This window comes from Drosophila obscura, unplaced genomic scaffold (genome assembly GCF_018151105.1).
Source record: "Drosophila obscura isolate BZ-5 IFL unplaced genomic scaffold, ASM1815110v1 contig_4, whole genome shotgun sequence".
Lineage (NCBI taxonomy): Eukaryota > Metazoa > Arthropoda > Insecta > Diptera > Drosophilidae > Drosophila > Drosophila obscura.
Genome location: NW_024542828.1, coordinates 5,116,267 through 5,138,293, shown reverse-complemented (window position 1 = coordinate 5,138,293; position 22,027 = coordinate 5,116,267). Strand labels below are relative to the sequence as shown.

The 22,027-nt window shown below is 46.5% G+C and overlaps 6 protein-coding genes across 8 annotated transcripts; 1 reads left to right on the top strand and 5 right to left on the bottom strand.

The window, feature by feature from the left end:
- Window positions 1–9: 9 nt before the first annotated feature.
- Window positions 10–1,375, bottom strand: LOC111073633 (transcription factor Ouib). Its single transcript, XM_022366035.2, has 3 exons — window positions 1,188–1,375; window positions 512–1,119; window positions 10–450 (listed from the first exon to the last, which is right to left on the bottom strand). The coding sequence occupies exons 1-3, from the start codon at window positions 1,305–1,307 to the stop codon at window positions 99–101; spliced, it is 1,080 nt and encodes a 359-aa protein (XP_022221727.2). The 5' UTR covers window positions 1,308–1,375; the 3' UTR covers window positions 10–98.
- Window positions 1,376–2,120: 745 nt separating this feature from the next.
- On the bottom strand, window positions 2,121–3,770 carry LOC111073622. Its single transcript, XM_022366023.2, has 2 exons — window positions 3,585–3,770; window positions 2,121–3,518 (listed from the first exon to the last, which is right to left on the bottom strand). The coding sequence occupies exons 1-2, from the start codon at window positions 3,604–3,606 to the stop codon at window positions 2,248–2,250; spliced, it is 1,293 nt and encodes a 430-aa protein (XP_022221715.1). The 5' UTR covers window positions 3,607–3,770; the 3' UTR covers window positions 2,121–2,247.
- A 616-nt stretch (window positions 3,771–4,386) lies between these two features.
- LOC111073650 (transmembrane protein 216) lies at window positions 4,387–5,846 on the bottom strand. The gene is made up of 2 exons (XM_022366073.2): window positions 5,439–5,846; window positions 4,387–5,332 (listed from the first exon to the last, which is right to left on the bottom strand). Exons 1-2 carry the CDS (start codon window positions 5,692–5,694, stop codon window positions 5,139–5,141), a joined length of 450 nt encoding a protein of 149 aa, XP_022221765.1. The 5' UTR covers window positions 5,695–5,846; the 3' UTR covers window positions 4,387–5,138.
- Window positions 5,847–6,410: 564 nt separating this feature from the next.
- LOC111073668 (cyclin-dependent kinases regulatory subunit) lies at window positions 6,411–17,763 on the top strand. 2 transcript variants are annotated; one of them, XM_022366095.2, is made up of 3 exons: window positions 6,411–6,550; window positions 17,163–17,211; window positions 17,277–17,763. In XM_022366095.2, the coding sequence occupies exons 1-3, from the start codon at window positions 6,520–6,522 to the stop codon at window positions 17,491–17,493; spliced, it is 297 nt and encodes a 98-aa protein (XP_022221787.1). In that variant the 5' UTR covers window positions 6,411–6,519; the 3' UTR covers window positions 17,494–17,763. The 2 variants fall into 2 exon arrangements, with proteins under 2 accessions (XP_022221787.1, XP_022221797.1); XM_022366105.2 differs by lacking the exon at window positions 6,411–6,550 and having other exon boundaries at window positions 16,867–17,211; window positions 17,277–17,761.
- Window positions 6,573–8,596, bottom strand: LOC111073657. Of its 2 annotated transcripts, XM_041595152.1 has the most exons (3): window positions 8,082–8,596; window positions 7,464–8,012; window positions 6,573–7,108 (listed from the first exon to the last, which is right to left on the bottom strand). In XM_041595152.1, exons 2-3 carry the CDS (start codon window positions 7,678–7,680, stop codon window positions 6,915–6,917), a joined length of 411 nt encoding a protein of 136 aa, XP_041451086.1. In that variant the 5' UTR covers window positions 7,681–8,012; window positions 8,082–8,596; the 3' UTR covers window positions 6,573–6,914. The 2 variants fall into 2 exon arrangements, with proteins under 2 accessions (XP_041451086.1, XP_022221777.1); XM_022366085.2 differs by having other exon boundaries at window positions 7,464–8,596.
- LOC111073613 (sterol O-acyltransferase 1) lies at window positions 17,563–19,831 on the bottom strand. Its single transcript, XM_022366015.2, has 2 exons — window positions 18,876–19,831; window positions 17,563–18,815 (listed from the first exon to the last, which is right to left on the bottom strand). The coding sequence occupies exons 1-2, from the start codon at window positions 19,537–19,539 to the stop codon at window positions 17,788–17,790; spliced, it is 1,692 nt and encodes a 563-aa protein (XP_022221707.2). The 5' UTR covers window positions 19,540–19,831; the 3' UTR covers window positions 17,563–17,787.
- Window positions 19,832–22,027: the final 2,196 nt, after the last annotated feature.

Below are 22,027 nucleotides of genomic sequence, written 5' to 3'. Positions count from 1 at the left end.
GACCACAAATGAATTTCATTTCTCGTTTAAACTAAGATTATATTTGGTTCCCTGCGTATACGTAACTACAAATTATTCTAAAATCACAAGACACCGTCTTACTGCTGCTGCTGCTGCTTGACGATGTTCTGCTTGTGAGTGTTTGATTTGAAATGCGCCTGCAGATGCGTCTTACGCTGAAAATCCCGCTCACAGAGATCACATCGGAATTGTCGCACGCCCGTATGCACTAGCATGTGATTCTTTAATACATAGGAACCGGTGAATGTCTTGCCGCACTCGGCGCAGACAAAAGGCCGCTCGTTGGTGTGGATTCTCTCGTGCTTCAATCTGCCCATGAAGCTGACATACTTCCGCTCACAATAGCGACAGGCAAACGGTCGCTCACCCGTATGGACACGATGATGCGACTGCAATTCGGAAGCCGTGATAAACTTTGCAGTACACTCCCTGCAAAACATAATAATTGGGATTTAATACACATCATTCTCAGCTTTCTTATGAGTCTTACAGGCAGCCAAACGGGCGCTCGCCCGTGTGCTTTTGCATGTGACGCCCAAATACAATCCTCGAATGGGTATGCATGCCACACTGCTCACATATGTAGGGTTCGACTTTCTGTTTAGCTTTGTGGCAACTTTTGGTTAATTTTTGATCAGCAGGTGACTTCTCAGCTTTGCTGCAGCTGTCCTTTGACTCCCTTTTTACATTGACATTCAGGTCCAAGTTAGTATTTTTGGTTAATATTGGATCAGCCGTTGACTGCTCCGCTTTGCTGCAGCTTTCCTCTGGCTCGCTTTTTATATCGACATCCAGGTCCAAGTGATTATCTTCATCCACGAAGAGGCTGTTCGTTGGCTGCTCCTCCAGCATTATTAGGAAAGGTTCTTCCGGCTCCTTTGCCTCGTCATCAGTTTCCCTGAATGTGCTGACTTTGCTGCAACTGTCTGTCGTTGCTTGGCATTCCAATTCGCTTAGCGAGGAGTCTTCGTCTACCACAATTTTGGGCAGCCATCGTTTCTGGGTCTTTAGGCACAGCTTTCGAAAAGTTATGGCAGCCGAAAGATCCGACTTGCAGCAATGGCAGATGAAGGTGGGAACGTTCGACAGATCTTTCAACTGTAGTCATTTCCATAGAGATACATATGTAAATTTAAATTTCTCAGTAAGTAGCGGCGGCGGCTTACCCGAACTCCAGCAATCATAAAAATATACCGCACCATCTTCCTGTTGGCACGTTCGAAAAGATTTATGCTTTGGTCACAGAGATTGCGCCTGCCACAAGTTCTACACATATTTATTAACATCTTTGGGGCTCTGCTCTCTCTCGTTGTAAAACTCGACCAAATGGAATGCAGACTCCATGTAAATTGGAGCAGCAGCTGCACTGACATTCTCTTGGAGACGCGTTTATTGGTCGTTGCTGCCTCAAAGGGCGCCAATTTACGGAGTGGATTTAAAAGTTAACAACAATATCCAAGGAATCTTCAACTTATAAATCTAGTGGAGACGACTCCTTTTGCGTCGCAGCATTACGTTTATGTGTGTTCGATATGTAGTGCGCAAAGTTCTCGCTGGTGAGATTCTGGTTGATTCCACTGCCCTCAGTAGCCCTATTAGCATCTCTGTTTCTTCCCGCCCGACTAGACATTACATTCCACTTCATATTCAACTCTGTCTTTCTAATTATTTTGACCATGATCTTTCCGTAGCCTTTGCCGTAACTACAATACGTTCTTCCATCTCTTTTCCTTCGATACATGTTATAATAAGGTAAAATCTATATATCTATCCAAAATAGGCTACAGGCTATTTCCTGACTACAGCTTGCTGTGAGCTTGGACCATAGCGACTACTTGAGCCAATAAATTAGTCCTATTTGGTCAGGACAATAGCCATAGTCTGGTGATTCATGTTTTTGTCATATTATTCATATTATTATTTTGTCATATTCATATTACTATATAATTCGTTAGTTTAACGGCTCAAAGTTGAACCATAGAAAATGAATACATCAGAATACAAATACCAGTGCTGTCAAACGTCAAGGCTATACATATAACTGATAATCAAAAAATGCAAAATCGTTTTTTCCCGGTCTATGGATTTCTTTGGTTTTATTTTAATATTATTATTATTAATTTAATCTGATTTTTGAAGTACTGGTACTTGGCGAATTGAGTTCATGCTATTGCAAATGTTATTCCTAATCTGAGTGGGGTGACACTGCGTACTGCAATGGAGTTCCTAAGCGTGAGAGACATCGTTGTCGTCATAGGTTTTCAGGAGATTCTCTTTGATTTGCAAGTCCTTGTGAAAAAGGATGTCCTGGTGCAGAGTCTCCTCACGTTCGCGAGCAATCTTCAGCTCAAGCAAGCTCAGGCGACGCTTCTCGATGAGGACACGGTAATGGTGGAGCTCCTGCTGGCGCTGGCGGAGATTAGGCACCACGCTGCCAGTGGTGTTGTTGGTTTTGCCCGAATCGGAAGGTGAACGTGCCGTGCTGCTACCACTGCGGCTGGTCAATGGTTTGCCCGACTCTGAGGGGGAACCTGCAGCCGTGCTGGGGACAGTCAATTTTTTGCTCGACTCTGCGGTGCCGCTGTTGCTGGGGCTAGTCAATTTTCTGCCCGACGACGAGTGGGAACGTGCTCTGCCTGATGGTGCCTTTGTACGCTTCGTCGTGTCACGCTTGGGTACCACCACCTGAGGATCGCTTGAAAAGGCGGTGCCTGCGGGCGTCGTCACCACGACACTCAACAGATGCTTCGATAGTCCGGTCACGCTGCTGCCATCAGATGCAGTGCCGTTCTTCTGCGCCTCCACCTCCCCGGAGCTGCACGAATCTGTGTCGTTGGACATTGAGATGCGCACGCGGTGAGCAAACATTGGCGGAGGCTCACGCACCACGCACGTCTGGTGCGGTGGCAGGTCACAGGTTTCAATGTTTAAGCTGGCAGCCGCCGCATGGGAGGTGCTCGGCTGCTGCTGATCTTGATTTACGCCTCGGTCCTTGCTCCGCTTGTACTTGAGCGATTCATGGGATGGCTTGTAGCGCAGGGCCAGGCTGGAACTACCGCTCAAAGGAATGTCCTTTTCCTCCTCCTCTTCCTCCTGCGGCATTGCCGTTTTGTTGACTCGCTTCTGCTTAACAATTGTGTTGAACAGATGCTGCCAATATACCTTGGCGCGCTCCTTGCCATCAAGTTTCGCCAAAGAATTTGTATTGTGTATAGCAGCACGCGATGTTGTCGGCTGCTCCAGCTGCACCGGCTGCTCCAGCTCCTTTTGCTTGACCAACTCTGTGACCAGCAATCGCCAGTTTTTGTTGGCTACCTCTCGTTTGCCAGCCACCTCTGGATTGCTTTTCGATTTCTTAGTGCTAACGGTGACCTCTGCTGGCATCCAGCGATAGGTGACGACCGAATCGAAGACCTCCTCATCATCCTTATTGGCCGCGTCCATTTTCCACATGACGCGACGACTGCTGCTCGAAGTGGAACGGCCGCAAGAGGCGTCTGTAATCATAAGGTAATGTATTTTTGAGAACTGTTCATGGTATATAAATATTTTTGCATGTTTACCGGACTTCTGCTGTTTATCCATTGGGAATTTTGCAAATTTTGTACAACTCAAATTTAGTATTTCGTTTCGTAAACCTTTTGCATTTAAAATTTGGACTGAAAATTTGTAAAATATTCGGACGAAAATAAATTTGGACGAGATCGATATATCTGGGTGTGTGTAAAGGTGTTACTGAAATGAAACTGAAATAAAATGCCTCACATACAATTGCCGCCGCCTACTTTTCTGTGCGCATAATGTTTGTCATAAAATCTTTTATGTTTTCTGCTTGTATTTTTTTAATTTTTATTAGCTAAATTGTTTTGTTAACATCTTTTGCATTCAACGAAAGTACATAAATATTATACATAGAAATAAATTAAATCAACAAAAGGATTTTGTGGCTTTGGTTTTTCCTTGTTTCTAGCTGGTAAGGTAAACTGTCTAGATTTTTGTTTTCTCTAATTAAAATTGTAGTTTTAAAAGCATGAGATTTAAGTGTGTGTGTTTCATTTTGTGATCTACCATTTGTGCGCGTATCAGGCTATGAAACCACAAAAAGGTCTTACAAATTATACATAATTATTATTGGTTTTTGGTTTTTTATTGTTGTCGACTAGCAGAATCTCTGTTCCATTTTTGAGGCGGGCATAATTGAGCTTCACTTATTTCGGGGGTGTTTTGGTTTGTTTCCATTCTACGAATAGGCACAAAAAATACATTTGAAGAATGGGGGCAGGGAAAGAGGTTCTTTTGCCTATGTTAACACTCTCTAAATTTTTTGTTTGCTTTCCCTTTTCTTTTGTTGTTGTTTGCTATATGCTAGTTTTTATATAAAGTATTTCTTCATTAAAGTACACACATCGTCTAGACTTTTCTTGTGGGGTGTTTTTTTGCTAAGTTTTCTTTGGGGTTTCCTCTCATTGTTTAATCAACTATTTCTTTTTGCCGCCTCTTTTTTTTTTGAATGGATTTCAAGCGTAATTTACATGATTTTTGTGACTAGAATTTGGTGTAAAGATTCGAGTTATTATTTCAACTATTTTTTAGATTATTTATACCACACATACAATTTATGGTTTTTTTTTTCTTACAAAAAAATTGTCATCTTAAAAATTGTGAAAATTATTTTTCAAGTTTTACATCAAAGTTGTTTTGAAGCTTTCTTGTTTGTCTCTCGTTTTGGTTCCAATTGATGCTTAAATGTTAACAATTCTTGTATATAAAACCGTGTGTGTGTATGCTCGCTCTATCATAAATCTTATCATAAGTAGGTATAATTATATATCATATAAACTACACAAGTTTTATTTTGTTTACTTTGGTTGTTTTTCCACTTTTCATTTCATCTAAGTTTCTGTGTATTTTTTTTGTTTTGGGCATATGAGCAAGTCTCGACTGCCTACTGCAATTTCTCTTCATCTTTATCTTTATCGTCATCAATCTATCAATCATTATCATTCTTTTTGGTTGTATATTGCTAAACTTTTCGCTTGTTTTGTAAGTACTAAATGTATAAATGTTTTTGTTCGGTTTGCTTTGCTGTTTGTTTGTTTGTTTGTTTCTGTTTCTTACTAATCATAAGTTACTGGACGACACAGTGAGAAAACGAAGACAATGGCATACCACACTTCGGTGAAATAGAGGGCTATCTGCAGCGTACAGAGGCAGTACTCCAGGCGCAGTCGGTAGGTTTGTAGCAGCAGCAGATAGGAGACACCGAGGAAGCAGGGAGCTGTCATAAAAACCGACAATATGGCTGACCAACCTGTGAAATAAACAGAGAAATGTTGTTATTTTTATTGATAACAAATGACTAAAATTAGAAGAGAGAGCAGACAAGCAGAGACAAAGAGAGGAATCTATAGTTCTACCTCGATCGGCCAACGAACTCTTGCGACCCATTATCAGGCGTATTGACTCCAATACAATAAATGAAACCATCACCGCCGAATCCATGGTCAGGGTATTCCCCGTATAGCTTAGATTGATGGCCTTCAGCAGACCCATCGCCATCTCGCAGCAGGCGAACATGCCAAAGTAAAAGGAGTTTAAGTAGATTAACACTTCGTAATTCATGCTGGGATTTGGCTTCTTCGGCACCAGCGGCGGCGGTCGCTTTGGCGGCATCCTGTTAACAACCTTTGCACCTTTCGCTCTTTAATTTGAAGGCAATAATTCGTCCCCAGAGATCGCCGCGCACGATGTTGCTCACATTGGGCGCTATATTTATAGACTGTCGGTCTGTGGTGGGAACCTGCCGGCCTCTGCTTTAGATGTTGCAGCGGGTACGGGCAGTCGAGCACGGTTTGTAGCTGCGAAATTTGAATAATGTGCCTGTGCCTGTGCCGTGCCTCTGCCTGGTCGTTGTCGCCGTTTTAGTGGCTTTCTCTGGCATAGTTTGGGCCACAGATGATCTACAGATACACTGCCCCTGGGTACATGAAAGTGTCCGAATAGATTAACTAATACCTGGCCCAAAAGAAGGGGCTAATTGGGGGGCCAAAGACCGAACCGAAAGGCATCAGACGAGAGCACCGAGACCCTCGTAGTCGAAGTATCCCCCTCTCATCGGTGCTCTGGCCCGACCGAAGGTGTCTGTCTGTCCCAGCCGGCGTATATATTACATTTGAATTAGAAGTGTGCATTGCACCTAGGGGACAGACACGAGCCACAGCAGTTCAGTTCGTATATAATTTTAGACCATCATAAGCGTATAAAAATACCAACAACGAGCGCGTACGACGCCAGGCAGAGCAACAACAGCAGCAGCAGCAGCAGCAGGGAGGTGCTGGCGACAAAAGGCCAGACAAAAGAATGCAAACAAGAAATTCAAATTAAATGCAGCTTTGCTTTTGATAGAATCGGACGCGTCGGTCTCGCGAATAAGATCTCTGATCTGTATCTCTCTGTGCGCGCGGATTGGCTTATATAACTTGAATAGCAGTTACCTTAATGGCAGGAAGCCTCCTGGTTGCATCTGAAGGTGTGTGTGTGTGTGTGTGTGTGTGCGTGGGTTCATTTCGGTGTGGAGCGGAGTGCGGCGTGCCAGTCGATCGATTCGGTTTTTTGGTTTATGGACATAGGGCACACACAGCAATACGCCAGCGTATCCTTGTATTGGTTGTAATATCTCGTTTACTTTAGTTGCTAGTCGATAGAGTGGAGTAGAGTGTCCTTAAAGTGGTGGTCTAGTAGTGTCTAGATGTCTGATGGAGTAGTGCCAGGAGAAAGCCACGTCTCGTCTTCGTCGTCGCACTGCCTCGGCGGCCGCTGCTTCCTCTTGTAGTGCTAGTGCTGATGCTGATGATGATGATGGCTTGGTCGTGGTCGTCGTCGTAGTCGTACTGCTAGGTGTATGTTACGGGTCGACACATTGTACAAATGAATATGCTGGCATAGACTAGTTCAGCACCTTGTAGGGTGATCATTAAGGCACTCAGAATCATTTCGAGTTTGAGAACATAGGTTTGAAAACAACACAAATATATAACAATAGCAAGACTGGGCAGTGTTAATATTACGGATGCGGTTGCTTGCCATCCTGCAAAAGAAAAGATACAAAGAAAAATATATTAGATTAGATTAGTAAAGGGGAGAATGTTTAGTCACTCTGTCCTGTCGCCCTGCCATTAACCGATTACAATTTCTCATCTGCATCATGACCATAATTACGCATTCGCCACGATGGATGGGAGAGGAGTACATTCATATGTACATATACAACGAAACGTTTATGGGGCGGCTGACGTTTGCAAGCAAAAGGCAGGCGGTAATGAGTAGTGTGGGGGACTGTGTTTATGACAATGACGAAGCTCTCATCCATAATTTTGCAGTGTCATCATCCGAACTCTGGTTAGGATTCCTTTAAGAAAGGCAGGGGGTTTTTGTCTACTCACCACGATCGCTGAGACTGCTCTTGCGGCCAAAGACAATGCGTAGCGTCTCAATGATGCACAACGAGAGCAGTATGGACGCCTCCCGCGACAACACATTCTCGCCGTAGTTCAGATTGATTGCCTTTAGCACGCCCACGCCCACCTCAAAGGCGGCGTACATGCCAAAGTAGAATGAATTCAGATACATGAGTATCTCATAGATGAGGCTGGCGTTCATTGCACTGCGGCGGCGGCGTCGGCGGCTGTTGTTCTCCTGGCCGCTGGCTGCTGCTCCTGCGCCACTCGGCGGGTAGAGGTCCTAGGGCTAGGGCAGGGGCAGAGATGCTGCTGCCCTTAACTGCTCGTCGTCACCGGCGCAGTTTGAAGCAGCTGTCTGGATGGGTGGGGCAATGCCAATATCCGTTGTGCTAGTGCTAGTGCTAGTCCTAATCCTAGTCCCAGTCCCACGAAGCAGCAACAGCAGCAGGTGGTGGTGGTGGCTTCGCTTCTAGCACGCGCACTTCCATATATCCATTTGTGTGCGATGGTGGGATGTATGGCGCTGGGTGGCTGGGGACAGCGTTAATGGAGCTCTTGGTGTATTTTTAATTGTGTTCTCCTCCTCATGTGTATATTTACTCGTATCGTAACTGCTGTTGCTGCCGCTGCTCTCTCGCCGTTGCTATTGCCGTAGGGGCCCAGCGCGTCGGTTGCCAAGGGGGGGAATGAATGACAACTCTATGCTAATATTAAATATGTGCGTTCACATTTATATGCGTATGTTGGGAAACATAGAACATGGAGCTTATATAAAAACGTTTGGCAATTTCTATGCTCTTCTGCTCTGCACACGCACACAACAACAACAACAGCGACGGCAGCAGTTCTTTTGGTATGTACGCACACACACGCCAGGGGCCAATGGCCAACGAATTTGCACCATTAATAATATCCAAAATATATTTTAGGCCTTTTGTGGGATGTGATGTTGCTGCTGGGGAATTTCCTTTTCTTTGGATGGTGTATGGTTTATTTTTGAACATGTGAAGGCAGCATTTCAGGCTGCGACGATATCGGGGTAGAAGATTCGACTGATACCACTGCGCGACGGCTACCAACACTAGTATATCGTTTGTGCGTTCATGGAATTTGTAGATGTGTTACGAACCTGTTTTAGTGGTGGGGCAAGGCCGGCTAGCCAGTCATCTCAGGAATAGGTTTTTCCCAGGCCCCCAGGTCGCACAACAAACCAGCTGTTCGGGCATCTCGAACAAATATGACAACAAAACGACGATTCAAAACAAACCAACGGACTTTACACTAAACCTCACGGACAATCATCTCTCCGACGCGGAACAACTACACATCTCCTCTTTTCCTCAAGTGTAGCGGCCGATCTCCATTTCGCCGCTGTGGTCCCCTTTCCCCCCCATACTAAACACACTAGCAATTCATATTAAACGTTATAATTTCACTTTAAATAACATTTTTCACACATTCTTTTGGTATTCTGTAACTCCTAGCTGGTTTAGGTCGACCTCCTAATCCCCATCCTAACCTCTTCTATTCTGTGACCTAAATTATGGGCATGGGCGTATCAAATTAACTATGATTAAATAAATAAATAATTATAAATAGTGACAATTACATATATAAGAACAAATAAATAAATATAATTAACGGTAAATAAATAAATAAGTGTATACACAGATATGCGACGGCCTAGTGGGTTCTAAATTACATGTAGGTATTTAAATCGGGTTTAATAACATCTTTGCTGGAGGACGGGGACGATATTCCGGGGTCCACTTCTAGGCCGGGCGAAGGACCATGCCGCTGTGGACAGGACGGCGGAACTGGGCACAGTTTTTGTTCCTTTTTTTTCCAGCTTTTCTAATATATCCGCATCGGTCCCGCTAGGCAGCTCTACTTCCTCCTTGTTTCTAATTATTTTTATTTTTATTTCTCTGAGACCCGATCCGTAACCGATTTTTTTTTGTACCGTCTTCCGCCAACGATTTTTTTGATCTCCTAAGCCTAAGCCTAAGCTTCCCATACCTCTATCGTTGGTCGCCAAGCCCCATCGATCTCTTCTATTGCCCTTGAACCAGGTTCAAGGGCATGGCCTACTCTTCCTGTAACCGCTCTCTCCCCCTTAAGCGTGTGTGGGTGAATTGGCTCCGGGACACCGGCTCTCCTCTCTCCACAAGGGAATTCAAGAGCGCGCGGATCTCATAGTTTTAAGATCGCCCGACTAGGGGGCGCCACCATCCGCTCACCACTATCCCTTCAACCTCGGCCTTGCCACCCTGTCTGGAAACCTTCCTCTCTACCATGCAAATTATTTCAATCGATTACCCTGAAATGCAACACCTAGTGAAAATTCGGGGGACCATGGACGCGAAGAATTATTCACCAACATTGAAGGACTTATAAGTTTGCGTCGGCCTTGCCTACAGCGCCCCAACGTAGGCTTACACCCACTCTTCTACCAATTAATACGTGAGTACATCTTGGTGTTAATTTTGCTCCTACAATTTTAGGTCTTTGGCGTGAAAAATCCCCACCGGCTTCCCCGCCAGGTCTTCAAGTTCGTAGGCATTATTTCCAACCGGGCGTACGACTCGGCACTTCAGGAACTTCCGGGCGAACTTAGCGTTGTAGCTCTTCCCAAAGTCACTGAGGGTGAAGTTGCGCCTGTATACTTCTTGCCCAGGTTTGGCGAAGAATATTCGGGCCCGTTTGTTGTAGCGCTGGCTGCTGCGCTCATACGCGTGGTGAAGGTTGGCCTTAATACGTTCCCGGATGATGTGGCATTTATCCGCGGGGTCCAATGCGTGCACCTCATGCTCCGTCAGCGACTGCAGCTTCCTCGCCAACTTATAGCAGTTCCCATTAAGGAACATTTGCTGTCCAAAAACTGCAAAAAACGGCGTCACGCCTGTTGCTTCGTGCACTGAGTCACGGATCGACACTTCAATCTCCGGTAGGTATATATCCCAGTCTCGATGATCCTTCTCTAAATACGTCCTGATTGCAGTTAATATTGTCCGGTTCACCCTCTCGGCGGCATTGCTCTGTGGTGAGTAGACTGCTGTGCGCAGATGTCGGACGCCAAAGGTGCTGATCATGTCCTGGAAGATCTTCGACAGGAACTGTTTTCCGTTGTCGGAGTGGATCACCTCGGGCACCCCAAACTTGTAGAACACTTCCTGTACTAGGAATTGAACTACGTTCGCCGCGGTCGCCTCTCTCATCGCTTTCAGGAAGGTGAATTTAGAGAAGTGGTCTACGACGACAAATATCCAGGCTTGTCCCCTTTTTGACCGGGATACTTTCCCAGAAAATCGATGTATAATTTCTGGAACGGCCTCTCCGTTACGACTTCCTGACCGATCCCTACCTGGCTTCGATAATTGGGAGCTTTGGACTCCTTACATGCATCGCAATTCCGGACATACTCCCGCACTTGTGTCGTCATCGCTGGCCAGTAGAATTGCCTTCTAAGCCGATGCAGGGTCTTCTTAAGTCCGCCGTGTCCAGCTGTGTGGTCTTCGTGGGCCTTGGAGATGAGAGTTTCCGTCAGTGACGCGGGAATCCATAATTTCCAAATGGACCCTTCCACTTGGTCGTCCATTTGCGTGAAGGCCATCCGCTTGAATATCAAATCCCCTTCCACTCGTAAGTCGGGCAACATGTCTTGATTCTTGCCGATTTCTCCTTTCAGCTCCTGATATTCTGAAGACTCAAACTCTGTCGTCTGGAACCCGAGGATCTCCGTTGGATCTATCACCACTTCGTCGATGCAGCGTGAGAGCGTATCCGCCACGACGTTATCGACTCCTTTCCGGTGTTCGATCCCAAAGTCAAACCTCTGCAGTCGCAATGACCACCTCGCAAGACGTCCGTTTAGGTCCTTCAACGACATGAGCCATTTCAGGCTGGCGTGATCCGTGATAACCGTGAAGGGCATCAATTCAACGTATGGTCTGAATTTCTCAATGGCCAACACCGCAGCTAAACACTCTTTTTCCGTTACAGAATAATTTAGCTGATGCTTGTTTAACTTGGCGGAGAAGAATGCCACCGGACGCTCGGCTCCTTCGACGTCCAACTGAAACAACACCGCTCCCACTCCGTAATTCGATGCGTCGCACTGTACGTAGAAAGGCTTCTTGAAATCCGCATGACTCAATACCGGAGCCGTGGTGAGTGCCTTCTTCAGGGATCCTATCGCCGTTTCGGCCTCCGTGGACAGGAAAAACTTTCCACGCGGATGCTTCTTCAGCGCGTCTGTCAGCGGCACTGCAATGGAAGCGTAATCCTTGATGAAGCGCCTGTACCATCCTGCGGTTCCTAGGAAGCTTCTTAGTTCCTTCACTGAACTCGGATTGGGAATCCTTTGAATGGCCAAAACTCTCTCAGGATCCATCTGCAACGTGCCACCTCCGATGATAAATCCCAGGTATTTCAGGGACCTAAAGCAAAATTTTGATTTTTGTAAGCCTATTGTTAAATTTGCTTTTCGCAGGCACTGGGCCACCAACCGAAGGTACCGGAGATGTGTCTGGAAATCGGGAGCTATCACCAAGAGATCATCTAGATAGACGAAAACGTTTGATCTCAACTGCGTCGGGATCACTTTGTCCATCACCCTGCATAGCCTCTGTGCAGCGTTACACAGACCGAAGGGCATCATTACAAACTGGTACAGCGGACGACCTGGAACGGTGAACGCGGTACACTTTCTGCTTTCTGGATCCAGCTTAATTTGCCAGAAAGCAAATTTGAGGTCTACACTGGAAATGTAGTGCGTCTGGTCGATCCTGGACAGTATTCCCTCGATGCTAGGAAGAGGGTATGCGTCTTTGACGGTGAGTTGGTTCAGCTTTCGCGCGTCCAAACAAAATCTGTTTTTGTTAGGCTTCCGCACTACCGTCGTCCTGTTGCTCCACGGACTATCGCTAACCTCTATCACTCCCAGTTCCAGCATCTTGTCCACTTCGGTCCAGACCACTTCCTGCATCGCTGGGGATTGAGGGTAGTGTCGATCTTTAAACGGCTCCGCGCCCTCTACCAACTGGATCCGATGCTCCTCTACCGTCGTTGACCCTAATCCGGCATCTTCGTAAGTTAGGAACTCCTTCTTCACCTCCTCTAGTTCTTCAGCTTCTTTCTCTTCCAGGTCCCACGCGTCCACATGTACGTTCTCCTGATGGTCTTCGGCATATTGGCTGATCTGTGACATCTGGGCTTCGGATATCTTGGCATCGCTGGGCGAACTTGGATAAGCTCCGAGGACTGTGGGAGCCAACGCGAACGACCTCCAAAAATCGACACCCAAGTACATGACTTGCTCCAGGTATGGACAGATGTAAAAGAGAACGTCCTTGCTGATTCCTTTGTACTCCACAGGGATTCTCGCCTTGCCGATTATGGTCCGGTCCTCTCCTGCGGCGGTTTTGACGATCGAGACATAGTTGTCCATCTCCACCCCGAGGTCGTCTAGGAGCTCACGACTGCCCTTTCCGAGGACACTTACGGATGCCCCAGTATCCAGGAGTCCGGAAATCTTCCGTCCTAGGATTTGCACCTTGGCAAAAACCCTTGGGTCACGTCCTGCTCCACGCCTGACTGCTTCAGCCACCTCCTTGCGAGTCTGTCTCCTTTGCCGGAAGCGTGCCCGGGCCTTCTGGAGTCTACGGCTGACACCTCGCATTCCACTCAGCTGATGTCCGTCAAAGATCCGATTTCGGACTTGTGTATATCTCCTCATCCTCTCTTCGGCCGGTAAGAATTTTAAACTATATTTTTCTACACTACTTGGGTTAATATGCTTAATTTTTACAAACTCCAACAGTGCATCCTTCACTTTCTCGCGGGCCTTCGTCCCGAGCTCTGATGTCCCGCCTTTATCAAGCCCGTTCTTGCGTTTCCCGAACAGTTGGGACACTTCGGCGTGTACGTTTCGGGCTTTCCGCAGAGGTAACAGAATACTCTGCGTTCCTTTGCCATACACTCTCGGAACCCGTGATCAACTTCTCCGCAATTCCAGCAACCCAGCCTCGGCTTCGCTGTCAGGTGGGTTTCCTCAACCATCAACTCTTCCTTTCCTTCCAACAGCTCCGAATCTGGCTCTATCTCCTCGACTCGCTTCCCGGATTGTTGGAATTTTGTCGTCGGGCGAAAAGCTGACCTTCGCTCACGTCTGCGTAAATGGTATTCCACCTCTACACACTCTTCCCTCAGCTGCTCCAGGTTCCGGACTCGGATCGCGTACACATACCGAGCGATCTCCTCCTCGAGTCCCTTCTTGACGACTCTGACCATCTCGGAATCCGCTATCGGTGTGATAAGCCTTGCGTCCAGCCTCCGCATAGCTCGGAAGTAGTCTTCCACCGATTCTCCAGGTTCTTGGCGTCGCTCATGCAACGCACGCAGCCGCTCGTACTGCCCACCTACTGCACGGAATCGGGTCACCAACTCGTCCTTTAAGTCCTCCCAGACTTCTGGAGGCCTCTCTCGGACAAACTGCCAGTACCACTCGGCAGCCCGTCCTCTCACCAGATGGTGAAAATTATTGAGGACTTCGTCCCACGAGCGTCGACTCTGCCTCTGGAGAAATTCGACCCGAAAGACAAAATCCTCCACCGTCAGTTTGGCTGGGTCTGGGTCGCCGTCGAAATGGATGTCCCACTTGTCGACGCGTCCCCATCTCGGCTCTCTCCACTCGTCTCGCCTCTCGTAGGGCGTCGTGAATCGCCGAGCTCCGCCGTCTCCTGCTGGTTCCCGTTCCAGTTCCATCGGTCTCGTTTCCAGACCGCCATCTTCCACCATGTGGGCCCAACTTTGGCTCCGTCTCTCCGGCTTCCTTGGAGGCGCTTGTGGAATATGCTCCTGTTGTTCCACGGAACCTTTGGGTCTGGTGCCGGTACTCTGTCTTCGCCATTCTGGAGCCGCTGGACCGCCTTCTCTGCCATTTGGACCCTTCTCCCAGCTCAGATCATGGATCAATTCTCCCTTCTGGCGCAGGGGCGTCATTGCCTCCGTTATGGCACCCATCAGCTCCATAAATCCACGACGGATCTCTTCTTGCAGCGTCCTGCTGATGGTGTCTGCCATAGCACCTCTCTGCGTCTCCTGCGCTTGTGCTATGGCGACGTTTATGCCCGAAAGAATTTCCGACGGCAATTCTTTTGGGGTCTTCGGCGGGTTCCAGCTGTCGTTCTCGCCTCCTTCCGCGCCCTGACTATCTCCTCCTCGCATCTGTTCAGGCAGGTTTCCTGGCGGAGGAGTCCTGTGAGTCATTTTCCCTTTTGACCGTAAGTTGTAGCTGCTCATAAACTTTTCTAACTACCTAACTTTCCTTTCTTTCACAGATAACTACCTAACTCCAACAAAACTCAACACGAAAAAAACAAATAAAAAAACTGCAAGATCAACCACAAGAGGGGAAAGTAACCACAACTGCTACTGGAGCCATCTGCACTTGGTTCCCTACGTCTTTGCTTGTCCAACGTCTACCTTCTTAGTCGCGAGCGCTGTTGACTTCTCATCTTCTACAGAAGATTAAGTGTCAAGGGCGCTCACTCTTCTACCTAGCTGCTTCTGTCCCACTACTCTACTGAAGGATATCCTCGGGATCCTGTAGCTGCTCCAGGTGCATCGCGTGACCGACTAAATGTCCCCACGGGCCACCTACAGCAAAAATCTCTACGAGATACTACCTTCCCGCCTCCTCCAGCGGTAAGTAGGGGAAGCAGCGCAAACAAAAACTACTCGACCTTAACTAACTTTGGGTATTTTTTCTTTCCAGGCTCTCTTTCGTCCACCAGGCAACGGGTCGGTTGCTAACTGGCTTGAGGATTCTCCTCCGTCAGTGCCAACCTCACCCCCTTGAGAGCTCCGGCTTCCCTCTGTCAGATAAGTTTAAACACAGACTACAAAAAAAACAATTTACTTTGTGGATTCCTACATTTTCAGATCCCTCAGTGCCGTGCATCTGCGAGCCAACCTTCACAGCTCCTCCCAGGCCACCGGAACACAGACGGACCCTTACTGCAGACTACCACTCGAGATCGTTCCTCTCGGCTGGACATTTATAACCTCCTCGACTTTTGTGATTCGCAGCCGTACTCTCCCACTTTCGTGTTCGAGAACGGACCGCGACTCACAAATTTGTCTTAGATTGGGCGCCATTATTGTTACGAACCTGTTTTAGTGGTGGGGCAAGGCCGGCTAGCCAGTCATCTCAGGAATAGGTTTTTCCCAGGCCCCCAGGTCGCACAACAAACCAGCTGTTCGGGCATCTCGAACAAATATGACAACAAAACGACGATTCAAAACAAACCAACGGACTTTACACTAAACCTCACGGACAATCATCTCTCCGACGCGGAACAACTACACATCTCCTCTTTTCCTCAAGTGTAGCGGCCGATCTCCATTTCGCCGCTGTGGTCCCCTTTCCCCCCCATACTAAACACACTAGCAATTCATATTAAACGTTATAATTTCACTTTAAATAACATTTTTCACACATTCTTTTGGTATTCTGTAACTCCTAGCTGGTTTAGGTCGACCTCCTAATCCCCATCCTAACCTCTTCTATTCTGTGACCTAAATTATGGGCATGGGCGTATCAAATTAACTATGATTAAATAAATAAATAATTATAAATAGTGACAATTACATATATAAGAACAAATAAATAAATATAATTAACGGTAAATAAATAAATAAGTGTATACACAGATATGCGACGGCCTAGTGGGTTCTAAATTACATGTAGGTATTTAAATCGGGTTTAATAACATCTTTGCTGGAGGACGGGGACGATATTCCGGGGTCCACTTCTAGGCCGGGCGAAGGACCATGCCGCTGTGGACAGGACGGCGGAACTGGGCACAGTTTTTGTTCCTTTTTTTTCCAGCTTTTCTAATATATCCGCATCGGTCCCGCTAGGCAGCTCTACTTCCTCCTTGTTTCTAATTATTTTTATTTTTATTTCTCTGAGACCCGATCCGTAACCGATTTTTTTTTGTACCGTCTTCCGCCAACGATTTTTTTGATCTCCTAAGCCTAAGCCTAAGCTTCCCATACCTCTATCGTTGGTCGCCAAGCCCCATCGATCTCTTCTATTGCCCTTGAACCAGGTTCAAGGGCATGGCCTACTCTTCCTGTAACCGCTCTCTCTCCCCTTAAGCGTGTGTGGGTGAATTGGCTCCGGGACACCGGCTCTCCTCTCTCCACAAGGGAATTCAAGAGCGCGCGGATCTCATAGTTTTAAGATCGCCCGACTAGGGGGCGCCACCATCCGCTCACCACTATCCCTTCAACCTCGGCCTTGCCACCCTGTCTGGAAACCTTCCTCTCTACCATGCAAATTATTTCAATCGATTACCCTGAAATGCAACAGATGTGCTCCAGCCAGAAAGAATACGCTACGAAATGCGTATTTAAAACAAAGCCCAGTGCTTAACCAGTTGCGTTACAAACAAATTCACATTTAATTAGTCTTTAAACATTCCAGTTCAGTTCCAAAATTATCATCTGCTTAGTTATCGATTGCTGTCAGTTTATTCAATAGTTGCCAATCACAGCGAAACTGTTACTGGTGTTATCGAAATAGTCGTAGTGCCATCCCTGCCTTGCTCGTATTATTTTTAATTTACTTAATTTAACTTGGGGTTTAATTTAACTTTGCCACAATGCCGGCAGATCAAATCCAGTACTCGGAGAAGTACTTTGATGACAAATTCGAATACAGGTGAGTTCGCGTCAGTCAACAGACCAACAACTGCTAACAACAGCGTTTTTTACCCCAACCGGCAGGCATGTTATTCTGCCTTCCGATTTGGCCAAGCATGTGCCCAAGGCACACCTGATGACTGAAACGGAGTGGCGCAATCTTGGCGTACAGCAGAGTCCCGGCTGGGTCCATTACATGATGCATGCTCCGGAGCCCCATGTGATTCTGTTCCGTCGCAAACGCGTCGAGGAAGAGACCGTCTCGCAGGGATCTTCGAAACAAGCGGCGGCCTGTGCATAAAGCCAGGAGGAGACATAGTCGGGATGGAGATGACAGCACCCACCAACTCACAAAGTATTCCATAAGATAGACAGGTTTATCAGGACATCCTGATGTAAAATAAGTATGTAATCCATTAGTTTTAAGGAGCATTGCAGCTGATCAAAAGTTCAAACTTCCAAAACTGTTTGTTTAACGTGTTGAAACGTTCCTGTTAATTTCAATTAAGTTATTTACTTTACCTAAAATACAAATCAAATGTACGCCATGTGTACAAACAGTTTAAAAGCAGGAAGGAGTATTGTACATTTAAAGCTAGTTATAACAACGCCAGACAGCCGGCACGATGTGATCGGTCCAACTCTTGTTGCTGAGATCGCAATTCTTCTTTGCATAATATTCCATGGCGTAGAGAGAGATTAATACCCCATTGCCCAGGATGAGGGAGAACCAAAGGAACATGTTACCCAGCACTTTGGGCGCACTTCGCATCAGATACACCAGGGTGACGCCCACAATGCCAAATAAGAAAAACATGACGGGAAAGAACATTTGCAAGGCGAATCCCAGCACCTGCTCGTGCACCAGAGCCGAAATCATAAACACCGACAACGAGGCGGCCACCTTGGAGCCTTTGAAGACGTGCATATACATGTCCTTGTACACGTACTCGTACAGCCAATCGTGCACCACAACATTCCAGTTGCGGTAGTAGGCGTCGTACGTGTGCGATGTCCACCAATCCTTGTAGAACATGCGATCTCCGAAGCGCAGCAGCTCCGCCGTGAAATTTAGCCACGAGTGCAGGATCAGGTAGAAGCCACACAGGAATATCACTGCACTGGGCAGCATCATGCCAAACAGTTTCAGGATCAACTGCGATGGGCCCATCTCCTCCTTGCCATACTCTCCAAAGTGCTCGTGTATGTGACGCTCGTGTATAAAGGCGTACAGAAATGCCACGGCCACCACCTCCAGCAATCTGTTAAGCGCAAACTTCCAGCGTATGTGCGAGGTACGTGGATAGCTGTCCCGATAGATCAGCGTGGGTGCAAACAGATAATACACATAGCTGCGCACAGGCGGCACAAATGGTCGTCCGGCCGATGCGGCCTCCTTGTCGTCATCTGTCTTCTCCTTGCCCACCAGCACGCGAGGTGCATTGTATCGCACGAAGGCATGCATCTTCATGAGCAGGCGAGTGCTCTCCAGCAGAAGGATGCAGGCGCTGACAAAGGGCAGGCGAAACTTAAGGCAGAGCGAGGTGGAGACAAAGCAAAATACCAGTTGGGAGCTGATGTACATAATCAGGCAGCTGTGTGACCAGAATCGTTGAAGGGCACCTGTCAAGGGAAGTGATCTGGGATTAGTTTGAGCTCCATGGAGTTCCCTTCAGTACTTACTATGCTGTTTTAGCTTATGCCTGACCAAAGCCCATCCCTGGAAGGCGTAGTAGAGTGCCAGGACAAAGACATGCTCCAGGAGCCACACACCCAAGACCCAGTGCAAGCGTTTCAGTCCGCCCTGAAACGTGCCCAGGCCCAGATCGATGCGCCCCTTCACAAAGTAGTCGTAGAAGATCACATTCAGCAGAAACATGACCAGAATAATGTAGAAGATGTGATAGATGGTACGCATGTGATCCACCTGGAGCAGTGCGGTCAGGTACGATTCCCGCGCCACGAATACTTTTTCGGGCAATTGACGTCGCTGTGGTCGCTTCTGTCCTTGGTGTGGCGCCGGCGTCGCACCATTTGCATGACCATTTGGACTATCGCTAACGTCGCTGTCTGCGGTGGCTCGAACTTTTGGATTGGGCATGCGATTATGCCAAGCGCTGTTTTGGCTCACTCCCCCATTGGGGCTCTGGAAGTTGCGAAATTCGTGTGAGCGCAGTTCTCGTTGTCGCAGATCCTGCAGGACATCCTCGACCATGCAGGACAGGCGCTTTTCAAAGTCTTCCAGCATTTTCGATTGGAATTTTTGCAATTTTTCGCGCACAAAATTGAGTTCGGTCAGTTCTGCCGCGCCCCTGTGCTGCTGCTGCTGCTGTGTCCCCTCGGCCATGGCTTTGTTTTGAAGTTGTTGTGCGCTTAGCTTAGCCTTTGTTCCTTTGTTAGTCCTTAGTTATGTTCACTTCGTTTTTTTTATAGCCGCGTTACTCAATTAATTATAATCTTATTGCGACTGTCCCGTGGGACGTCAGTTTGCACAATGTCTCGAGGCGTCCGAGACGCACTTGGGCTCTGGATTCTCTACCTCCAAAGCTTTCGCCGCGTTGTTTTCAAATTCACGAAGATAACGGCGCTTGGCTGAATGACTAAGGCAGTGGCGTAGTTAAAGGGGGATCGGATCTCTGCATTACTTTATTGTATTTATTACTTGAAATATATATATTATGATTGAAATTATTTGTGTAGTGATATAAATAAGGTATAAATATAATCCCCTTTGAAGCATTTGCCCTACGCCACTGGTTGTCAAAGCTAAGACTTACTCTTTTGCTCTCACTCTACATTAGATTCGGCACTTTGGCAAGATGGTGCGGGTGCGCTCTCCCACTCCTTCTCTCTCCCACTCGTGTTGCCATGTGTGAAAGAAACACTCAACAATTGGAAATTGTAGTTACATTCCGTTTAATATCTCGTGCATTAGGCGAGACGATTAGCTGTCAACGGCACTTTAATCAATCCAGCGGCAGATTCTGATGTGGGTCTCTTATATTCAACGCCACTGATAAGCAGTTTTGTTCATTGGCCTCGTGCCGGGGCAGCAGCGCTTGCAAGTCCGAGTACACTTGCACTCAAATTGTTTACATGACGCTGGGCGCTCTCACGACCCCATTGCAGGCTGTGCACAGTGGGATCAGATATATGTATGTAGAACAAAAACTTGCACTTACGAAAGCCATAAAATAAGGTCTACCACCTTACAGTACATTGATTACTGTAGGTGGCTTGTCATCCATTGATATCTCTGGCAAAGTTCATGTTTTGTATTAATACGATCTAATAAAACAATTAAGATTAGAGGTATTTCGTCTTTAATCCAAGTGGGGAAGCAGGTGGAACACCTGTCGTCATGGTGTAAGGAATGAGTATCATGTGTCTTTATCTGGAAAAAGTGTGCCATAAAAGGTGGCAAAAGTAACTTTAATTGGAAAGCCAGTAAGTGACAGCTCTTTTGGGCTCGGATTTCTGTATGCAGTTTATTTCTTTATTAAAATTATTGTTATTCCATTTGTCGTCATATTATTTTCCAGAATTTTTGTATTCTAAATGCAAAAAATAAAACCGAAAATTTTAGTTACATAAGAAACTATATATGTACATACATATGTATGTATTTTTTAGCTGCATCAAAATGCCCACAAAATGGGAAAAATAAGAAGGGATATGCATGTGTGTATATCTGGTGTATTTCTGGTGTATTTTTGGCATATTTAATTGCAAATATTTACGCCGAGTGTGTAAGTATATACACATAGATATGTAAATATGTATGTACATATGAGTGGAACAAAAACAAATACAGGCGCATAAACATAATGTTTTGATAGCGAAAAATGAGCCAAAATTAAAGCTCACGGCCATGAGGTCCTGCGGTTCGCAGGATGCACAGCCAACTATACCTAAATGTGATTGTGTGTGTGTTTGCGTGTGCCTGTTGGAAATAATATTAATGCCGTGCAGACGCAATAACCGAAAATATATATTATTTATGCGAAATAAACAGCAGCGACAAGAAAAACTCAACGAGCCCGACCGCCCCAAAACTACCCAAAACATAAACCAAATATGAAATTAATGCAAAAATGACAAAAGCAGCGTGAGAACGAAGGAAACAAACGGAAAATGGAGAGCGTAATATATGAAAATGGGAATAATAAAAGCTGTGCCTGCGGCAGGACCTCGTAAAGCCCAAACCATATACTACATATAGAATAAGGCCGTATCTAGTAGAAGGCATATTCATAAACCTCCTGACTGAAGGCCATTCCATTATGGCGAAACCGAAACCAAAAGATCTTGGCCGCGGGATAGCCATGGTATGAGACAAACGTACACATAAAAAGACATTTTTATTGCCTGCCCACAAAAAGAAAAGGAACAAAAGAAAAGCAAAAGCACACTCACAAAAAAGGAGAAGGGACGATGAGAGGAGGGAGAGCCAAAAAAGGCCACAAAAATAATATGCGACCGCATAAAAATCTATATAATTCATAAACCCGCAATGGGAGGACGGAACGGCATGGACCGGACACGTACTCCGCACTGTGGCGGCCATATTGGGTCATAAAAAGCACTCACACACACCAGTACACACACACACACACATACACATGCAAGAGGCAACATAAAAGCCATGGCCGCAGAACGGCGGCGGAGGAAAAAAGTGACAGCAGCAGCAGCAGAAAAAAATTTTATGATGCTGCCTGCGAAAAAGTTTTGTGAAGCAGAAACATATAAAAAATGTTGCATATTTTTGGGCATGTGGGTAATTCCCCTTCCGCCTTCCACGGTTATTGTGTGAGTGTGTGCTTATGCTTGTGTGT